General features: G+C 35.2%; 1 protein-coding gene and 1 non-coding gene across 2 annotated transcripts in view; both read left to right on the top strand.

The window, feature by feature from the left end:
- Positions 1 to 18361, top strand: part of KPNA4 (karyopherin subunit alpha 4) — a 64641-nt gene extending 46280 nt beyond the window's left edge. Inside the window, exons 11-17 of the mRNA XM_045851175.1 lie at positions 990 to 1121; positions 3507 to 3635; positions 5014 to 5118; positions 7944 to 8015; positions 11489 to 11651; positions 14193 to 14287; positions 16400 to 18361. Coding sequence (XP_045707131.1) covers positions 990 to 1121; positions 3507 to 3635; positions 5014 to 5118; positions 7944 to 8015; positions 11489 to 11651; positions 14193 to 14287; positions 16400 to 16498 — 795 coding nt within the window. The 3' untranslated portion in view covers positions 16499 to 18361. The remainder of the gene's footprint in view (positions 1 to 989; positions 1122 to 3506; positions 3636 to 5013; positions 5119 to 7943; positions 8016 to 11488; positions 11652 to 14192; positions 14288 to 16399) is intronic.
- LOC123827650 lies at positions 3845 to 4172 on the top strand. The gene has a single exon (XR_006787304.1). It is a non-coding gene; the product is annotated as a small Cajal body-specific RNA 7 (non-coding RNA).
- Positions 18362 to 22225: the final 3864 nt, after the last annotated feature.

Genomic DNA, 22225 nt, shown 5'->3' with positions numbered 1-22225 from the left:
ATAGATATATCCTCCTCCTAGGAGATTGTTCGATGTTTTAAACATAACATTGGTTTAGAATTTAAAAGGTTTCAGAGTTCTCTGGCTTGTCTTTTGACACAGAGTCCCTATTTCATAAAAGCTTAGCAAGTTCCAGGATCAATTTTTATTCCTGTGTCATAGTCAGTTAACTGAATTATATATGTGGTAGTTTAACAGTTGTCGTTCTTCCTTTTGGCCATAACCTCTAGTTAGGACTTAAATACAAAAAAGATGAAACAATGCCCAGATATAATTTGAAATTACAATTTTTTAGTATGTGTAGGGGCTATATCTCTTTTCCTTTTTTAACCTAGAACGTGTTTTTTTGTTTTTACTATTAATCGCACAGGTTGCTTTTAATGTTTTACTCTATAGCTGGGGGAGACTTCCACTGTTTGTAAAGTTGCCTCTGGTTTTATAAGGCAAAGAAAACTGATTGGGAAAGATGAAACTACTATAATCCCAATGCTGGAGTATTGGCTTTAGACATGCTGCATGGTAGTAATGATACTAGAGAACACCTTGAATATATATCCATCTAGCCCAGATGTTTGGAACCACTGTGTAATGCCAGCTACATGTATTCTTTCCAACTATATCTATTTACTACAATATCCTTAGACCTATTATCCTTCAGTCTGAGCATTTGGTAAAAAGAATGTCTTTTTCTTCTATTTTATGTGATATGTAGTACATTTGTATCTTAATGAATTAAGATTGGATACTAATCTGTGATAGGGATGAGTCATAATTAACCTGAACGTTCTGAATATGACCTAAAGATGTATTTAGTTGGTACAGACATTCAAAGATGATATTTAGTGTAACAAAGATCAAGATCCCAGTTAATTGAGGTGAAAGAAAAAGAAAGACCATAATAGGACAATCATAGATTAGTCTGTATGGTTAAGAATTATTAAAATGAGAAAATATTTTAAAGCTATTTGAACTTTTGTTTTATTTATTAGATATTGGTAGATACAGTCTGGGCCCTCTCTTACCTTACTGATGCTGGCAATGAACAGATACAGATGGTAATAGACTCTGGAATAGTCCCTCATTTGGTTCCTCTGCTCAGCCACCAGGAAGTTAAAGTTCAGGTGAGTTTATTATTGATGAAAATGTAAGTTTTTCTTATCACTAACTGCTTTAAGGTGACATTCAAAAACAGACAATGAAGTAGAATCAGGAGTTCAAAAATAAGTTCATGCATTTATGATCAATTGATTTTCAACAAGGGTGCCAAGAAAATTCAATGAGCAAAAGGAAGTCTATTCAACAAATAATGCTGAGACTACGGGATCTCCATATGTGAAAGAATGAAGTTGATGCCCTTAATGGGTGACCCAGTTGGTTAAAGTGTCATTCTGTACACTTCAGTACACTCAGAAGGTTGCAGGTTCAATTCCTGGTTGGAGCACATACCTAGGTTGCAGGTTTGATTCTGGTTGGGACATATACAGGAGGCAACCAGTCAATGTTCTCTCTCACATTGATGTGTTTTTCTCTCTCTTACTCTCTCTTCCCTCTCTAAACTCAGTAAATATACCCTTGGGTGAAATAGCTTAAAGTGGACCAAACGCCTAAATGTAAGCACTAAAAGTATAAACCTCTTAAAAGAAAAAAACATAGGTCTAAATCTTTATGACTTTTGATGATACAGTAGCTTCTTAGATATGACACTGCAAGCAACCAAGGAAAAAATTAGATAAGAAAACAGACTTGTATCTAAAATATAGAAACAACTCCTTCAACTCAACAATAAAAAGACAGAACATTTAAATACAATTTTCCCAAGAAGACATACAAATGGTCAATAAGCACATAAGAAGATGTTCAACATTATTAATCATTAAGAAAATTCAAATCAAAGCCACAGGAAATAATACTTCATATCCACCAGACTGGCTATAATTCAAAAAAACAGTAACAGGTGTTTGCAGGGATGTAGAGAAAGTGGAATCCTCATACACTGCTGATGGGATTTATAAAATGTTTCAGTCTCTTGGGAATAGAGTTTGACAGTAACTCAAAGTGTTAGACATAGAGTCATTATGTGACCCAGCAATTTCACTGTCAGGTATGTACTTAAGAAAACGGAAAACACGTTTTCAGATTACAAATGTGTACACAAATGTTCATAGCAGTATTATTCTTAATAGGCAAAAAATATAACAATCCAGATGTCCATCAACTAACAGATGGTTAAATAAAATAAGGAATGTCCATATAATACAAATTATTCAGCCACAAAAAGGAATAAAATACTGATATATGCTACAACATGGATGAACCTTAAAACCATTATGTTACATGAAAAAATCCAAATCAGAAGACCATCTACTGTTTTGTTCTAGTTATATGAAATGTCCAGAATCCACCAGAACAGGCATAGTGTGTGTGCTAGCAACCTGGGAGTGAAGGCAGTGGGAATTACTGCTCATGGATCCAGATATCCTCCTCTGGGGTGATGAAATGTTCTAGAATTAAATACTAGTTATGGTTGCACAACTTTAAATATACTAAGAACAACTAAATTTGTACACTTTGGAAGGATGAATTTTGTTATGTAAATTATATCTGCATTTTTAAAAAACCCTGTGTGGTTTATATTGCAGAAGGAAAAACTAGCCCCCCAAAAATCTTTAACTACTATAACTAAAGAAAATAATTGATAATTTAAATTCATGTGAATAATGAGATCTCATATATTAAGCAGATTCCTGCTTTCCTCCCAAAAGGCACTATGGCTTTGTTAACTTATTAAGGCACTAAACCTTAAATTTAAAGTATTACTGCCTTTCCCTGGCCAGGTAGCTTAGTTGCTTAGAGCGTTGTCCTGATACACCAAGGTTGTGGGTTCAGTACTTGGTCAGGGCACATACAAGAAGCAACCACTGAATGCATAAATAAGTGGGACAACAAATTGATGTGTTTTTTCCTCCTTCTCTTCCTTTCTCTCTCTAAAATCATTTAAAGTACCGTAATTTTTGGACTATAAGATGCACACACCCCAAATTTGGGAGGAATAATGGTTGTTAATGCTGCTATTGAGTTTTGCTTACATTTACATTGATGAAATGTTAGGTTATTAAACATTTTACCACAATTTTTTTGCTTCAAAAATTTTTTTCCTATTTTCCTCTAAAACTTGGGTGTGTCTTATGGTCCAAAAATATGGTACTGCCTTCTTTTATGGCCCTACTTACTATCTAAAATTATCCTTCTTATTTATTTATTTATTGGCTGACTGCTACAGTAATATAAGCTTCATAAGAGCTGGAGTTTGTGTCCTGTTCACTTTCTATTCACTCACCTGTTTCTAAGTCAGTGTCTAACACAGCTTGTTCAAAAAGAATTAGGTTGGCATGAATGAATGAACAAATGAATGAATGAATCTATCTTTCATAACCTAACATACATCTCTGATAAGAAGGAATATTTCATATAGAACACCATTTTCATTAAAGCTTTTTATGTTTCAGACTGCTGCTCTTCGAGCTGTGGGCAACATTGTCACTGGAACTGATGAACAAACACAAGTAGTTTTGAACTGTGATGCTCTGTCACATTTCCCAGCACTTCTGACACATCCCAAAGAGAAAATTAATAAAGTAAGTATTTTTAAATACTATTTAATAAAGACATAGAAAATGTCAGTAGTTTTCATTTGTAAAGTCAAGAACTCAGAACTATCTATAATACTATTAATATAAACTGTCATTTAGACATCAAGAGAATATATAATATTTTACTCCTCATAACATGGATTAGCATGATTTTCCATGAATAGATAAATAACAAATTGCAAATTTGGCTCTCTTGGAAATGATGATATAAAGATAATTGGGTGCTGAGTGTTATATGATTGGAAATTTTTCATATCTAAGTTAAGTAATCTAGGTTTAATATTTTATAGATAGTTAATAGAGTGTGTGCGTGTGTGTGTGTGTGTGCTTGTGGAGGCTATGGAAAGGGGGCACTGATTGGTGATGCTGATATTGGAGTGCATCTGAGGCTGTTGTAGACATACATGGGTTATTGATTACAACATTGCCAATGATTATAACCCAAGAACAGCTCACCTAAGTAGCCTAGCACCCTAAAATCTTTAACAGGTTCATTAAACATGGTCCTGTGATCTGATCCAAAAGAGCCTACTCCACACTAGCTAATACTAATAGTTTTTAGAGTAAAACTTGTTTACTAGTTTCTTAAAATAGAGAAAATGTTTTCCTTTAGTAAATTGATAAATCTGTTAATTTTGATAAATTAGAGTAATGTCCTGCATAGAATGTTGAGTGGATATTTTGCCTTGTTTCATGCTAATTATGGTTTCAGTGTGCATTTATTTATGAAACTTGCAAAAAAAGAAAAAAACTTGTAGTCTTGGCTACAGTAACCCTGTGCTGTGGTATAAAGGAAGCATGAAAAGATCATTAAGGTAGACCAGTAAAGGGATCAAACGTCTGCTGCTACTTTAGTTTTTGAGAGGCTTGGTGCAGTAAATGACTATTTACAAATAAGTATATTAATATAAACCACTATTTCATTTTTTCATGTCTCAATTACCATGGATAATTGAGATTTATCTACTTTGGCTAGGACTCAATCAGAATAGAGAGTAAAGCACATTATACGAAGGGGATGCTGAATCTTGTTTACAATAGTTTTAGGACTTGTATTTGTGTTACAGCCTTAGATTCCTTAGTTATTTGTTCAGCCAATTTTCTTTTGAGTCTTCGTGTTTACGGAAGTGTTTTCAAGAATTCTCTATAAGGATTAGTTCATTATGACTTGGACTGGAACAATTAGCAATTTGTCCACAGAAAATATGAAAAGGAATAGAGGAGTTGAGATTCCTAAAATTTTTATTATGGAATTCACTCCATAATAAAGTCATTTGGACATTGTAGTAAACATGTTTTGTCTTAGTTCAGATGCAAATTTTATTTTTTTAATGAGAAATATTGAAGGAGTCTTGTTCTACAGGAAGCAGTGTGGTTCCTCTCTAACATCACTGCAGGAAATCAGCAGCAGGTTCAGGCAGTAATTGATGCCAATCTTGTCCCGATGATAATACACCTTTTGGATAAGGTAAGAAAATCATCTTTTATATATCTGAGTAAAAGTAAAGGGATTTAAATTTAATAAATTATGTGAATATATACTTCTTATTTAATTAAAACCTATACAGTTGGCATAAATGCTACACCAAAGTGGTATTAATATTAAAACTTTCAAACCCAGTTTTTATATACAAGAAACATTTCTTTTTAGGAACCCTTGGCCCTTCTGTATCATTCTTTTATTAAAAATACTATTACCCTGGGATTTATTAAACATTCACATTATTACTACTGATTATACATGCTTAGGCATTGTGCTGAACACTTTAAATATATTACTTCATTTAATACTGTAGCTCTTTGAGCTTCATTTAATACTGTAGCTCTATGAAGTTTAGAATTATTCCCATTTGACAGATGAAGAAACTGTGGTATAGATAAATAAATTACCCAAGATTAAACTGCAAGTAAGTATGGTATTTAATCATATGCTGTATCATATTTATATTAGTGTTTGGGAAAGAGACATTTTAAAATGTCACAATCGCCGTGGCTGGTGTGGTTCATTTGGTTGGATCTTGGTCCTAGCCAAAGGGTTACGGGTTCAATTTCAGGTCAGGGCACATGTCTATATTGCTGCCCTGATCCTTCATCCGGGCTCCCATGATCCCCATCTGGGTGCTTATGCAAGGCAACTGATCAGTGTTTCTCACTCACCCTCACCCTCTCTCTCTAAAAAAAGCAATGAAAAAAAATGTTCTTGGGTGAGGATAAAATAATAAAATGTCATAATCACAGCATGGAGTTTTTTTTTGTTTGTTTTTGTTTTGGTTTTTTTTTTTCCCTGAACTTTGAGCTATAATTAAAGAGAAAAATATTTCTAACTTATTTTTCTCCATGTTTTTTATAAACTGGTAGTAGAAGCTACTTTCATATAAACTGGTAGATTAGGCTTAGTTTGTTAGGCAAGAATACTTAGGTACTACTCTGTACTTCCTAGTGACTCAGATCAGGAGACAAGTTCTATTTGTCATACTTCTAATGATACTAAGATTAATGAGTGAGCGTGGGTGTTTTTAGCCAATACTAACTGATTATTATAAAACTAGACAGCAGTCCTTCATGTAATGGTTTTTAGGCATTTATCAATGATCATTGCCTGGATCCCTTATTTTACTAGGAACTGCAAAATGCTGACTTTGTAATTTTGTCATTCTTTATGTGTTGCCATTATTCATCAGTATTCAGTGTATTAGCCATTATTCATCAGTAAAGAGCTTTTGCTTATCAGCTATTAGTTTACATGGGAACATTTTATATAGCAATGGCAAGGTAAATGATTTTTGCTCATTACTCAGTTTTCAGAATGACATGGTTTCCTAACATCCTCAAAAGGAGACGAAGGTGGAATTTCTAGTGTTATGAAATTATGGATATATATAAATAAATATAGATAGATAGATAGATATAGATATAGATGATATAGATACATACATGTTTTATAAGTTTTAATCCATTATAGTTCTCTCTGACGCCCAGGTTGTTCCCCGACTAATAGGAAGCTCTTAAATTTGGTGTCCGTGGTTTTTGTTTTTTTTTGTTTTGTTTTTTTTTGCATTACCTTGTAGTTTTTGAGAGCTTCCTTCATTTTGGATATATATGATTCTAAGACTTACCTTGTATATTTTCTGACCTAGACCTTGAATGAACTATTTCTCCTAGGTGTCCTGGCTCCTTTTTGTAGCAAATGGTATTTAAGGATATATTTCAGGTACTAAGAATGATCATTGCTATAAAGTTGTCATTGTTTCCAGGCCTGAGTGAACAAAATAGGTGATGGTGTATTTTTTTAGAAAGTGCAAAAGTATATTTTAATGTGAATATGAGAATTCATGAAAAATAAATCATGAATGAAAGGAAGCTATTGAATATTACTGGGTATAAGATAACAGTGATTTTATTTTCACTTTTTGGATTTTATATTTTCACTTCTCTTATGCTGGAAATATTCCTGAAAAAAATTGAGCATATATTGAGAAATATAATGTAAAAATCTATCAAAATAACAAGACCATACAACCAATAATGACATGACTACTCCATTTTTTTTATCTTCACCTGAGGACATGCTTATTGATTTTGATATTTTATTTTATTTTTTTTATTTATTTTTTTTTTTTAAGAAAAAGGGGAAGGGAGGGAGAAAAACATTGATGTGAGAAACACCAGTCTGTTGCCTCTTGTATGCAACCAACTGGTGACAGAACCCACAACCTAAGCATGTGCTGTAACTGGGAATCGAACCCACAGCCCTTCAGTTTATGGGACAATGCTCCAACCAACTCAGCCACACTGGCCAGGGCATGCCTACTTCATTTTTAAATTAGTTTTTGATTTGTTCCTCCATTGTTTCCTCTTTAAATATAAGCAGATGCTTATCCACATGCCTGTTCCCACCCTACCATATATTCTTCTTGTACTGTTTTTTAATTTTTATTTAATTTATTTTTAAAGAGGGAAAAGGAGGGAGAACGAAAGGGAGACAGATATGCAACAGAAACATCAATCGGTTGCCTCTTACACACCCCCAACCAGAGACCTGGCCTGCAACTCAGGCATGTGCCTTCACTGGGAAAATTGAACCAGTGACATTTCGTTCATAGGATGGAATTCAACCCAATGAGCCACACCAGCCAGGGGCAAAGGGTTCTCTTAATAAGTAAAAATTATATGTGCCTATAGAAAGGCAAGCAGTAAACCTGTGCAAATATTCAGTAGTTAAAAATTATTTCAAAAACCATCTTTCCAGTTTACTTTATATTGCAGTTTATATCCTTTGCTTTGCTGTTACAGGGAGATTTTGGCACTCAGAAAGAAGCTGCTTGGGCCATAAGTAACTTAACAATTAGTGGGAGGAAAGATCAGGTAAGTTCAGTTCTTTCTTATTTCTCAAAACTGATAAAATAACAGTACAGATCATTTAAGTTTTAGATTTTGGTAAATCATAATTGAAAATAATAGTAAGAAAACAGACAATCTATGATTTTTTTTAATATGAAAGTGTCACCTTGACTTCCTTTAGCAGTATTTCATAGATGAGAAGTGTTCCCTTCCCAACTTCTTGATCTACAAGAATTTTCTAATGCATGGTAAGATTGAGGACTTAAGTCAGGGTTGGGTTTTTCGGGGGGGGGGGTGGTTCTTTGTTTGGCAGGGGTTTTTTTTTTGGTTTTGGTTTTGCTTTTTTGCTTTATAACAGTATTAATTTTTTAAAAAGGACTTTTTGGGTTAATTGGACAGAATGAAATTGCCTCTCATATTTTCCTAACAAATGAACAAATATTTACTAGCCACTTGGTAAGCATTAAACTGAACCAAAAGGCTGGGAATACAAATTAGAGAACTGAGAGGTGCCTGGGGCATAAAATTTAGAGGCACTCACTCGCAAAGTATGCAGGTGATAGAGCTTAACATTGTACCTACTGGCAAAATAAAATGGGTTTTAAAGGTCCAAGAAAGATGTTTCACAGATAGTTACAAAGAGTGAATTTGGAGCTGATGAACAGTAAACTGATCATTATCACAAATAAACTGTAGACTGGTGGTAAGCAGTGAATCCACTTAAATGGGAATACTGAGCACAATATAAATGTACAGGGAAATAATAACAATATGAAAATGATAGAAAAATATTATGAAAATATTACAGGAGCAATAGAATAGTGAATTGAAGACGGCCAGGTATATGAGAATGCCAAATGTAATAATACTAAAGAATCCATGGATACTCTCACATTAAACAGTTGGTAGTTTTTTTAAAAAATATCCAGCCTTTTAAATGCTGTTATAATTTCTTAATCTTAAAGGGGAAAGGATCTTTGAAAGAAGCATTCCATATGGCAAAGTATTGTTTCATATGAAATTGAGTGATTCATTCACTTTCACTTAATTTTTTAATATATTTTATTGATTATGCTATTACAGTTATCCCATTTTTTTTTCTTCTTTTTATTCCCCTCCCACCAGCATTCTCTCCCCTCCCACTTTAGTTCATATCCATGGGTCATGCATATAAGTTCTTTGGTTTCCCCATTTCCTATACTACTCATAACCTCCCCCTGTCTTATTTTGTACCTACTATTTATGCTTTTTATTCTCTACCTTTTCTCCCATTCTCCCCTCTCCACTGATAACCCTCCATGTGATCTCCAGTTTCTGTGATTCTGTTTCTGGTCTAGTTGTTTGCTTTTTCTTTGTTTATGTTTTTGGTTTAGGTTCATTTGTTGATAGTTGTGAGTTTGTTATCATTTTACCATTCATAGTTTTGATCATCTTTTCTTAGATAAGTCCTCTTAACATTTCATATAATAAGGGCTTGGTGATGATGAACTCCTTTAACTTGACCTTATCTGAGAAGCACTTTATCTGCCATTCCATTCTAAATGATAGCTTTGCTGGACAGAATAATCTTGGATGTAGGTCCTTGTCTTTCATGACTTGGAATACTTCTTTCCAGTCCCTTCTTACCTGAATTTCTTTTGAGAAATCAGCTGATAGTCCTATGGGAACTCCTTTGTAGGCAACTCTCCTTTTTCTCTTGCTTTTAGGATTATCTCCTATCTTTAATCTTAGGTAATATAATTCTGATGTGCCTTGGTGTGTTCTTCCTTAGATCCAACTTCTTTGGGACTCTCTGAGCTTCCTGGGCTTCCTGAAAGTCTATTTCCTTTGCCAGATTAGGAAAGTTCTCCTTCATTATTTTTTGAAATCAGTTTTTCAGTTTCTTGCTCTTCCTGTTCTCCTTCTGGCACCCCTATGATTTGGTTGGAATGTTTAAAGTTTTCCTGTAGGTTCCTCAGCCTCTCTTCATTTTTTTAAATTTTTTTTAAAGATGTTATTTATGCCCTGGCTGATGTAGCTCAGTGGATTGAGCACGGGCTGCGAAACAAAGCATCACAGGTTCAATTCCCAGTCAGGGCACATGCCTGGGTTGCAGGCCATGACCCCCAGCAACTGCACATTGATGTTTCTCTCTCTCTCTCCCCCCTCTCCCTCCTTCTCCCTCCCCCCTTCCCTCTCTAAAAATAAATAACATCTTTAAAAAGAAAGATGTTATTTATTTCCCTTTAGAGAGAGAGGAAAGGAGGGAGAAAGAGAGGGAAAGAAACATCAGTGTGTAGTTGCTTCTTGCACACCCCCAACTGGGGCCCCAGCCTACCTCCCAGGCATGTGCCCTGACTGGGGATTGAACTGGTGACCTTTCAGTTTGCAGGCCAGCACTCAGTCCACTGAGCCACACCATGCAGGGCTGAATTCTTGTTTTTTCATTTTGTTCTGGTGGAATGTTCTTCTTCCTTCTGCTCCAAATCATTGATTGGAGTCCGGTTTCCTTCCAGTCACTGTTGGTTCCCTGTATATTTTTCTCTATTTCACTTTGCATAGCCTTCACTTTACCTTTACTTTGAGACCATACTCAACCATTTCTGAGAGCATCCTGATTACCAGTGTTTTGAACTCTGCATCTGATAGGTTGGCTATCTCTTCATCACTTAATTCTATTTTTGGAGCTTTGATATGTTCTTTCATTTGGGCCATGTTTTTTGTCTTGGTGTGCCTGTTACCTGGTAAGGGACTGAGACTTAGGTCTTCACCAGGGTGAGGTAACACATATTGCTACACTGTTGCACTGTATGTGGGGAGGGGTCTGAGAGGGAATAATGTCGCTTGGCTCTGGCTGGCTTTCAGTTACTTCCTCCACTACATACAAGCAAATTGGGCCTTTCTGATGCTGATTTCTGGGTGATGGGCTTGAGTATGTTTTAGAACCCTGTGGGTCTCCCCAGCAAACTCTCCTGTGAGGCCGGGAGTTTCTCCCACCACCGTAATTCTCACAGGTTTTTACAATTAAAGTTTGAGGCTTTATTTCTGCATGCTGGAACCCTGGATGGTGTGGTCTGTCTCACTTTCCAGTAGTTCCTCCTGGTTTATCTGCACACAAATGTGGGACCAGCAGGTCTTCCAGCTGCCACCTTGTCACCCTCCTACCAGCCTGAATGAATGTTTCTTCTTTAATTCCTTGGTTGTCAGAGTTCCATACAGTTCCATTTTCTGGCAGTTCTGGTTGTTTTTTGTTTTTAAGTTCATTGCTCCTCTTTTGTGTGAGGAGGCAAAATGTATCTGCCTACACCTCCATCTTGGCTAGAAGTTTTAACTTTTTCTAAGTTCAAGGAAAATAAACATAGTACATGAAAAGGAAGTTAGATTAATGTAGTCTAACTTAACATGCAAGAGATGAGGCCGTGTTTTCATACTTAGAATTTGAAAATCAAAATATTCCAGTGAGATAAGTACACAAAGTTCACCTACATTTATTATATCATTGTGTTTTTATTCTTCAGGTGGCCTACCTAATTCAACAAAATGTTATTCCACCTTTTTGCAACTTGCTGACTGTAAAAGATGCACAAGTTGTACAGGTAGTACTGGATGGGTTAAGTAATATATTAAAAATGGCTGAAGATGAGGCAGAAACCATAGCCAATCTTATAGAAGAATGTGGAGGTAAGTTTATTATAAGCTATTACTACATATTTTAATGTTCATTTTGTAACTATCTTTATTTTCTGACGAATACAGCACTTCTGTATTTTTTTTTGTCTTACATAATCAAGTAACAGAATAAAGTAAATACTATGTTCTATGTGTACAGTCCTTCTCAGCTTCATGCACATGCTCAGGTAACTGAATTGCTGCCATATATTGAACAGGCACTGTGCTAAGATACTTGGAAGTCAGTGGTAAGCAAGACACAGTTCCTGCCCTCAAGGCATGTAGTCTAGTCATACAGATAAATATGAACTGATTTAATGTGCTAATTACCCTAATAGAAATGCACAACAAAATGAAATATGTAATCCATCCTGGAAGAAGCAGGAAGTCACACCTGAGCTGGATTTTGAGAGATGAATAAGGATTAATAAAGTAAAAAGGGATGAAAGGTGTTCCAGGCAGATATAACACCATGAGCAAAGTCTGAGGTGAGAAATAGCATTCAGCAAATTGTAAGTAGTTCATTATTGCTGAATCACAGAATATGGGGTAGAAACTGCCAAAAGGATGAGGCTGAGACAGGGCCAGTAAGCAGGTCCCTGTACTCTTACAAGCTTTTTAGCATGATGGATACAGTTATACCTTGGTACTCGTCAGTTTCAGAACTGGTCAAATCCTTACTCACTGCATTTTGACAAGAAAAGAATATTTCAGCATTCAGCTCTTGCTCGGGACTCATTGTGCTTGTTCGAGACTCATTACACTTGCTAGAACTGGTATAAGTCATGGCGCCGCAACATGGCTGTGATACGTGGCTGTGTATCGAGCCACCTGGAATATAAGCAACACCTCTTAGCTTTCAACTCTTTGAATTAACAAGTACACAGAACATGGAAGTCTTCAATGTGGCTGTGAAACAAATTGTAAATGTTGACCTGAATAAACATAAAACTAAAGGTATTTCTGACAGAAGTTGAGAAGTAAATGAAGGGAAGCATAATGATAGAAATAGGAGAACTATATCTTCAACTTAGTAGAGGAGTCCAGAGACTTGAAAATTACTAAGAAATAGTAATTTTAAAGTTACTAAAATGACAAATAAAATTTAAAAAGAAACCATGTATAATATCAAGTTAGGAACAGAAGGTGGAGAATAGTGTTAGGGAATTAATTGGGAAATGAGTACCGGAAAATTAAAAACAAGCATAGTTTAAAAATATTTTACTGCTTTTGCTATTTTTACCCATGGAAAACATTTTAATTATTAAAAATGTATTTTTATGTATTAAAATGAAAATATAGATCTTGAGCATTGCCTACCCCATTGGAGGTGAGGTCCAGGAATCCCAATGGATTTTGACATAGGGTATGACAAGCCATTGGAAGATTTTGTTTGGTAAGCCATTAGTATGTTTAGATGGAGCGTGCTTACCAGAGGAATGGGACCTGCTAGAGACAGAAAACTGGTTAGGAAAGTATATAGTAGTTGGGCCACAGTAAATGAGGGCAGTAATAATGGAGACAAAGGGATCATCACAAGATTCAAGAAGTGGATAGAGCCCTGACTGGCATGGCCCAGTGGCTTGAGCGCCAACCTGCAGACCAAAGGGCTGCAGGTTCTATTCCCAGTTCAGGGCACATGCCTGGATTTCAGACCAGGTCCCCAGAAGGGGGCACACAAGAGGCAACCACACATTGATGTTCCTCTCCCTCTTTCTCTTTCCCTTCCCATCTCTCTAAAAATAAATAAAATCTTTTTTTAAAAAAATGGGTGGAGTTTGAGGCTTTTAAGATTTAATTGTAGAGTATTGAGGGAAGGGGAACTTAGGCTTTCTCTCAGACTTCAAGCTGTTGTCATCAAGTAAGAATACAGTAGAACAAACAGTTTAAATGCATAAAGGCAAATAACAAATTGTGTTTAAGATGGTTCAGCCTTTTTTTTATACAGAGATTTTAAGATTTATTCTTAACAATTTCCAAATGCACAAAACAGGATTAGTAACTAACTGCAGTCACTGTACATAATACCATATGACTGATTTTTTTTAATTGTTGTTCAAGTACAATTTTCTGCCCTTTACCCCCATCCCAGCCCAACCCTCCAGACAGTTCAGCTTTCAGGTAACTATGAAACATCCTGGTGAAATTATCATGCAGACATGTAAATTTTATGCATCTGAAGCTCAGAAAAGAAATGAAACTTTAGATTTACAGGTCTCGGCCTATATTAGTAGCTCAATTTTTTAATAAAAGGGTCCCATAAAGAGAGTGTGTATAGAGTGAGAAATGAGCCAAAACAACTCACCTCTTAAGGAGTAGAGGAAGGAAGAACACAAGTGAAAAGGAAATTTCATTACTTTTCAGAGACCTTAAAATTGCAACTCCTAAAAGGCAAAACCAGATCTAATTTTTAAGATTCACCTTTAGAATAAATTCCCCAACATTGTAGATTTGCAATTCAATAATTGGATTATGTGGTCCCAAGATTATTATGCCCTTTTTGCCATTACTTTTTAAATATTACCTTATTTCACTTCACAAAATCTCTTGCAGGACTGGAGAAAATCGAACAACTACAAAATCATGAAAATGAAGACATCTACAAATTGGCCTATGAGATCATCGATCAGTTCTTCTCTACAGATGATGTATTTGATAACTTTATAGTTTTTTTAGTTTTCTTAATAAATACAAGTCTGGATGAAATAATAAAAGCTAGAACATGCATGTATGTTTTGAGGGGAGTGGAATTAAAATAGGTAAATGACAGTAAGGTCACTTATTTCAGAAACATAATAATTTCAACATTTAAAAGTCCCTTGGAGCAAGAAAGTTAAGAATTTTTTTTACACTGGAGAAGTTAGGCTTTATTTTTTTTTTTTGATGTGTCTATAATTATATATTTTATATTGTTACTAACATAATGTATTTATAAACAAAACAGTGATACAAGTATGACCTGTGACGAATCCTTTGTGACGATAATTAGTTAATCCACTATTGACTATATTCTCACTGTTATTTTTAGTGGTGACCAAAACTAAATATGAAGATAGATAAATCTAAAATAATAAATCATCAAAAAAGATAAGTTTCCATATAATATAAGGTGTAGTATATAGAAGTCTTCAGATTTGTTAGTATATGGTAATGGAATTTAAAGTATTAACTTATTTTTAGTATTGCCTTTTTGGAAAGTAAGTCAATGATTAAAGCAGTTGTTCCTTAGAAAATTATAATGATTGGGTTTAGCCACCAGTGAATTTCTTGAATGATTTTCTCAACTTTTTAACAAATAACTCATAGCACAAACTTTTCCACATTATCAAAAAGGAGTAGAATATTATCAAACATTTTTTAAGCATACATTATCAGAACATTGACCTGACAAGGACAGTACCAGTCATGAGCCACATAACAACATTTTGGTCAGTGATGGACCATATACATGACAGTGGTCCCATAAGATTATAATGATGAAGCAGAAAACTTCATATTGCCTAGTTATGTCACAGACATTGTAATGTTGTACCCCATTACATTACTCAAGTGGAGTTGAGGGCATGAAAGAGACAACTGATTGATGCTTCTTTTTCTCTCCTTCTCCCTCCCTTCTCCTCTCTCTAAAAATAAATAAACTCTTTTTTAAAAATTGGGGGGAAATTATAGCACATGCAATTACAGTATTAGGCTATTCCATCTAGGTTTGTGTTAGTACACTTCATGATGTTTGCACAGCAGTGAAATCACCTAACAATACATTTCTCAGGATGTATCCCCATTGTTAATTTGATGCATGTCTGTATTGAAAAAGAAAATTGTACAATGTACTTACATAGGGTCTGGCACAAATAACACCACTTTTTAATTACAAAATCATAAGCATGTAATTATGTAACGACAGTATCACTCAAGCACACCATACGACATTTTAGGTGAAATGTTCAAATTAAAACTATATGTTATTACCCTACCAACCACATTCAAGCAGGCCTTACTTCTGCCGGACACTGTAGATGATTAAACTATTTAGATATCAGGTCCTTTAGATGATCAAGTCCCATTTAGAATATGATACCAGTTAAATAAATCAAAAATAAAATCCAGAAAAGACATACTCTTTTAAGGGTAGTTTTTATTACATGTCTTTTAAAGTTGTATTTTTGAAAGTCCTAATTTGCAATTAGATACACACAAGGCCTTACGATTTCTAATACTTCAATATGCAGTTCTTTATTATTCTCTTACATTGTGAAAATAATTAAGATGATATGCACATTTATTGGAACTTCACTATAGGCTCATAATTGTGTGTTAACTTCAAAAAAGAATCTTTAGATATAAAGCATATAGAGTATTTATTCGTTATTAGCTGTTATTTAAGCCTAACTGCTATTAAAAATTAATCAAGATTACACTTATTCTAAAAGTGGTGGCATATTTTTTTATGTCATCAACTATTTTGTATTTGCCCAGATATATGGGAAATTATAGTATCTTCTCAGTTTGAGGTATATGATCCTCTTTATTACATCTATTTCATACTTAAAAAGATATTTGTCTTGCATATTCTCAAGTTTCTTCTCATTTTGTTGTCCTCGAGAAAAAGTTTTTACAAAATGTTTTAGCTTTCTAAAGAGATGATAGGACAGTTGATGCTTATTTCTCTCATACCTTTTTAGGGGAAATGGGAACATTACTATAATGCTGTTTATGTATACTGTAAAACTAATCCTCGTTTTTCTTCTTTTTCCCTATAGATTGATGAAGATGCTAGCCTTGTTCCAGAGGCAATACAAGGTGGAACATTTGGTTTCAATTCATCTGCCAATGTACCAACAGAAGGGTTCCAGTTTTAGAAAGATGTTGTGGAAGTTAGGTACAATGCAGCACTGAGATACATATATATACACATATATATAAAAAGGTTTGATCCATCAAGCTTGGCTCATGGGATCTGCTGCTGCATTAAATCGGGAAAGAAAATGTGAAGATTTCATTTGGAATCACAGAAAATGCCCAAATGAAGTCAAGATGGCGAGTGGGTGCGAGTGAGAATGAGTGGCAAAATGTAATGAAAACTTTACATGAGTGCTTATTTAGGCTGATCAAAGTAAAAAGGGCTACAGGTCACAGAACTTCAGTGCCTGAGAAGGAACATTGACTTACTCTATATCAATTGAGGGGAAAGTGCAGTACCTGTCATCTTCGAGCCTTGTAAGCATAAAAGAGAATAGGACGCCCATATAAGTCAAAGGAAAATGAGCCCAGGCCTTGCTATGAAGCAGTGTGTGAATGGACAGTGTTGAATGAGTGGCTCAAAGAGAGAGAGCCAGGTTCATCTTTCAAATCTAGGGCTCTTCACTCACGAAGCAGACTCCTAGTCCTGGAGTGACTGTGTATGAGAGTATGGTTGTGGTGCTGTATGTGAATGCATGCAAGCTTGATTCGCCTTCAGGGGGCTGGTAACAAACCTAGTAAATCATCAAAATGAGATCATAAGTGTTAATGTACACTGGACATGAAAACAAAGACCGGTTTAGCAGCAGACATTGGTTTACTCTGCAGCCTGTGTTTTCTATTCCCCCTTCCCTTCTCCTACCCCGCTCCTTTAAAGTTTTTATTTACTTTACCTACTTGGCTTTTTAGTTGCTTCTCAAGTCAGAAAACTTTTCAGGAAGGTTTCCCTGTGCATTTGCACCAGATGAATGTTTGATGCTATGAAAAGTTTTCCATATCATCAAAACTAATTTGTGTAGATTTTTGCATGGAAAAAAAATCATAAATTTCCCTCAAAATAGACTGTGTTGCAGTACACAAGTTGCCATAATAGTATAAACAGTAAAATGTGCTTTAAAAAGCCATCCTTTTCATTTTCAGAGACAACATAAAGATCTTTGCATGAGGTAAATCTACAACATAGTTCATTTTTAGATTTTGTTGAGTCCTGTAAAGAAGAAGAAAAGAGTTTCAGTTGTGGTAGAATACCGTGCTGTGTTTAAATGTTACTTGTTTTCAAACTTTGTTTTCTATGAAAATGATATGGAAACTTCTAAAATGAAATTTGGTGCATATGTACTGCTGAATAAAGACTGATGAAGAGGTTTGAATAGATGTACAAATCAAGTAATGGTTTGAACACCTTTAATAATATGCCTAATCTGTTCAATTGTTTTAGAATCTTTTTATCTTAGATGTAGGCAGCCATGAACAATCTATTTTGAGCCACTTTAGGGAGAAAACTTTGTATTTTTAAAACTTGCATAAAAGTTATGCAAGTGGTTTTTATAAATTGGAATAATACCTCAGTTTTGAGGTTATGCACACTAAATTAAATGTGACATAAATTAATTTGTACAAAAAGAACTCTTTATAAGGTGGCTCATTGTAGGAAATCCTGTGCCTTCCCCTTTGAGCACAAGTGTTGCATGAACAACAGTTTGCTATAAGAAACATACCAGATTAGCCACCATTAGCATCTATCTATACTTTGTGTTTAAAAATCAACTGGTAAATCTGAAACACTGTAGAATGGATAAAAATTATTTTGTGATCATAACTCTTTGTTGAACTAGAGTATTTTTGCAGCATTCCTTGTCATCAGAAACATGGTTAAAGTTTAAAACTAGAAGCAGCAGAAAACTAGCTTGTAAAATTTATCCAAGTAGAGTGCAGGCTAGGCTGTCTTGGGGAAATAAACATTAAACTTAAGCAATGTTTTACATGGGGTGTGTGTGTGTGTGCTGTGTGGATTTCTTACACATATTAATGCAAAGTTAGTATAACTCAGTGGGTTTTATTAGCTTGTCTTTCTAAGCTTTTGACCCAGAACCAACATAACAGAACATATTTTTTCAGTTCTATAATTTCAATATAGACATATTACTGTTCTAAACCACTGAATTTGTTCAGGTGACAACCAACTATGCTGTGCTTTCTCCCTGTCCAAACGAAGATTTTGGCCTTTCTTCATTCTTCCAGCAAAATGGGCTGAGAGAGAGAATTTGAGCTATATTTTAAGTATTACTGTAACTTCAACATATAGTTCCAAATGATAGATTGCATACAAAGTGTGGGTTTTATAGAAGGTTTAAGTTACCTCAAGGTGAATATAATAATACTTTGCATAATTCAAGGCTTTTAGTAAACAAAAATTTGGTTCAAAGTAAGCTGATGAAGTTATAGTAGGCCAAATGATTTTATAGAATACTTATCCTTATATACAAACTAGTTGTAGATGATTTTAACATCTCTGAGTACAAGGGCTACCTGATGGTCTAAATCGGGTGTCAGACTCATTTTCACCGGGGGCCACATCAGCCTTGGGGTTGCCTTCAAAGGGCCGAATATAATTTTAGGACTGGAGAAATGTAACTACTCCTTAACAGTTAAGTGAGAGTTCGGCGCTGCCACCAGGCAGAAACAAGGTGCCAGGCCGGTTAAAACGAGGTGGGGGGCTGGATTTGGCCCTCAGGCCTTGTGTTTGCCACCTGTGGTCTAAATATTTTGTTTCTGTCCATGGTCGCATACAAGACATGGATATTCCAATAGAATTGTAGGAACTTTACCTCGTCTGAAGTTGTTTCAGCACAGTTAACCATTCGCCACAGTCAGTGATCTAGGAACCTGATTGATTTTTAACATAGAGCATTATTTGTGATGGGGGTGGGATGAAATAACAAGCCTTGGATAAGCTTAATGTTCTTGGTTTCTCGTGTCTTAAACTGCCTTTTTGGAGCATTGAGCCCTTCTCAAGTGCTGTGAAAATAACAGTGTTGTATTACAGGTACATGAGTAGCCCTGGTCTAAAATATATTTTTTAAAGATATTTTTTCCTTTCTATTGTGTGTCACAGTGGGTTTAGTGTTTTCCACATTACTCTGAACCAAACCCAGAGCATTCCTATAATTGAAACTGTTGACTACTAAAAATACATCTGGAAGAGTTTTTCACGTCTAGTTTGGGCTTACCCTGTTTCTTTGTAAAGTGACTGGGTATTGTAACAGTAATGTAATTTCCAGAACACCCTATTTGAATTCTCCATTGCCTCAGTTCACTCAAGAAAAGAGAAATTAAGCTAAGCTTTGGCTTTAGAGAGTGAGGTAGTATCTGTTGCTGTCTTAACAAATTACAGTTTAAGACAACACAGATTTATTATTTCAGTTTCTGTGGGTCCAGGTACAGCTTAGCTAGTTCCTGTTTTCAGGATCTCAAGGCCACAGTCGGTTTCAACCAGAGCCAGAACCTCACGTGAAGCTCGTGTCCTCTTCCATCCTTCTATGGCAGAATTCATTTCCTTGCAGCTTTAGAACTCATGGCAGCTTGCTTCTTCAAGACCTGCAGGAGAATCTGCTTTTAGGGAAGGCCTGGAGCCTTCTAAAAGACTCACCTGGTTAAGTCAGGCTCAGCAGAGATGACCTCCCTTTTGATTAACTCAAAGTCAAACTGGTTAGTACTTTAATTGCACCTGCAAAACCCCTTCCCCTTTGCCCTGTCCTGTAAACTAATCACAAGGCGATATCTGTTATATTCACAGATTCTTCACTTGAGGGAAGGGGATTAAAAAGGTAAAGTACACTAGGGAAGCTTGGAAGTGAGTCATCTTGAGTTCTACCTACCACAAGGGAATAACATTTAGATCTGGAGCAATTACAAAGCGATCAGGTAATTACAAGTATATTTTTAGATCAAGGTCACCTGTGAGAATCTAATGGCAATTAGAATTTTAGGGGGTCTATAGGTGTACATGAATTTCAGAGCATGAATGAATGGTCTTTACTAACCCTTTCAGATGATAAATTGTCAAGAGGTGAATTAACTATCAGGGTCACATACTGAGGGTCAGGTAAGACCCAGATCCTCACCTTCCATACCATTGGAAGCTGTGCTTCCAATTACTATTCAAAAAATTCACTTAAATTTGTGAACCAATGCAGAAAAGTTTACACAGCTTTTCCTATCTGTATTTTGTGGAATGGCTTACACTAATTGTTGCAGAAATGTGTCATTCAAGTTTTGTTGTTACAGGCATACCTCGGAGATATTGCAGGGTTTGGCTCCAGACCACCGCAATAAAGTGAATCTAGTTTTTTTTGTTTCCTGGTGCATATGTTTTACACTATACTATAGTCTGTTAAGTGTACAATAACACTGTCTAAAAAAAATGTATATATCCTAGTTTAAAAATACTTTATTGCTAGGAAATGCTAACTTTTCTAAGCCTTCAGTAAGTCAATTTTTTTTGCTGGTGGAGGGTCTTACCTTTAATTTGTAACAAATGCAGCATCTGCAATGTGCAATAAAGCTAAGCACAATAAAACGAGGTATGCCTGTATTTTATTTCCTTTTGAGTTTTCAAAATTGAAATCTTCCATCATAGATAGTAAGAAGGTGAGCTTTAAATAAGCAGGCTAACTTAGCTTGAATCAAAAGCAGTTACCAATTGTTAATTTCTCAGTTTTAGTGTATTATTTACCTCATAAGCATAAAAATATAATTAGAATCCATTATTGACTATTTTGAAGGTTTGTATCTGGTGTGTTTCTGTACCGTCTTTACTCATCTGTAACCCAATAATTTAATACAATTAGGAGGGAAAGATTTGCCCAGACATTGTTCTAATATTTCCGAACACTACTAGCAAATCCATGCCTAACAATTTGATTATTTTGAACATTTAAAGGAGAAAATGACCTTTTTAATCAGCACATCAATGAAGTATAAAAAAGTTACGCATAGATGCCTTTAAGTAAAATCAAGGTTCATACCGATATTCTTGTCATCTGAATTCCTAAATTAAAGGAAGGTGGAAATTTGTAAAGTCTGGATTCCGGTGTGATCAGAAGTAACTGGACTATAGTGTCACATTGCATATTAATTAACATGTCAATGTACAGAGGAGATAGATTAACATTTTTTCCCTAAGACTTAACCTAGCAGTTCCATTAATTTTGAATATTCTTTTAAATTCAGGCCCTTTGGGTGAAAAATTTGGTTCAGGGTGTCCATTTCAATCTCTACTACTTATAGAGTTGACAGGTGAGTGTGAAGAAAAGGAAATACTGCACGACCTGTCTTTTCTTACCTACTGTATCTTACCTCTGATTTGTGTAGCTGATGTATTCCTTGTTACTCCCTAACATTGCTCAAAATTTCCTCATCTGTTTTTATTCTTCATATAGCTGTTTAAAATGGCTCAATAAGCTGCTTAAATCTTCATGCTGTTTTGTGGTGCTGTGAATCTCCAGTTCCCTGCCATCTAGATAATTCATTCAGCATCCTGGTCCCTCCATTCCTCTGATTTCTGGGCCTCATGAGCCACTTTTCCCCCATCATTTTGACTGTTTTTAGGTACTGTCAGTGCCAGTGTCCAACTCTTGGATTTGGTTTAGGAGATTATTTCTCTTTTAAAAAAGAAAAAAACCTCTGCCATATTTTGGCTAATTGGGCTGGGCAGGAATCAACATAACCTTATTCTCTCCTACCATATTCTCATTTCTTAGGGGTAGTCCCCCTGTTCAACTCACTAACATTAAACTTCTGTTTCCTATTACCTGTTATGGGTATGTCCAACTTCCAACCCTTTG

This window comes from Phyllostomus hastatus, unplaced genomic scaffold, assembly GCF_019186645.2.
Source record: "Phyllostomus hastatus isolate PE091 unplaced genomic scaffold, TTU_PhHast_1.1 phas_contig_86, whole genome shotgun sequence".
NCBI lineage: Eukaryota > Metazoa > Chordata > Mammalia > Chiroptera > Phyllostomidae > Phyllostomus > Phyllostomus hastatus.
The sequence above is the reverse complement of the archived record's forward strand: the minus strand, read 5'-3'. Positions and strand labels throughout refer to the sequence as shown.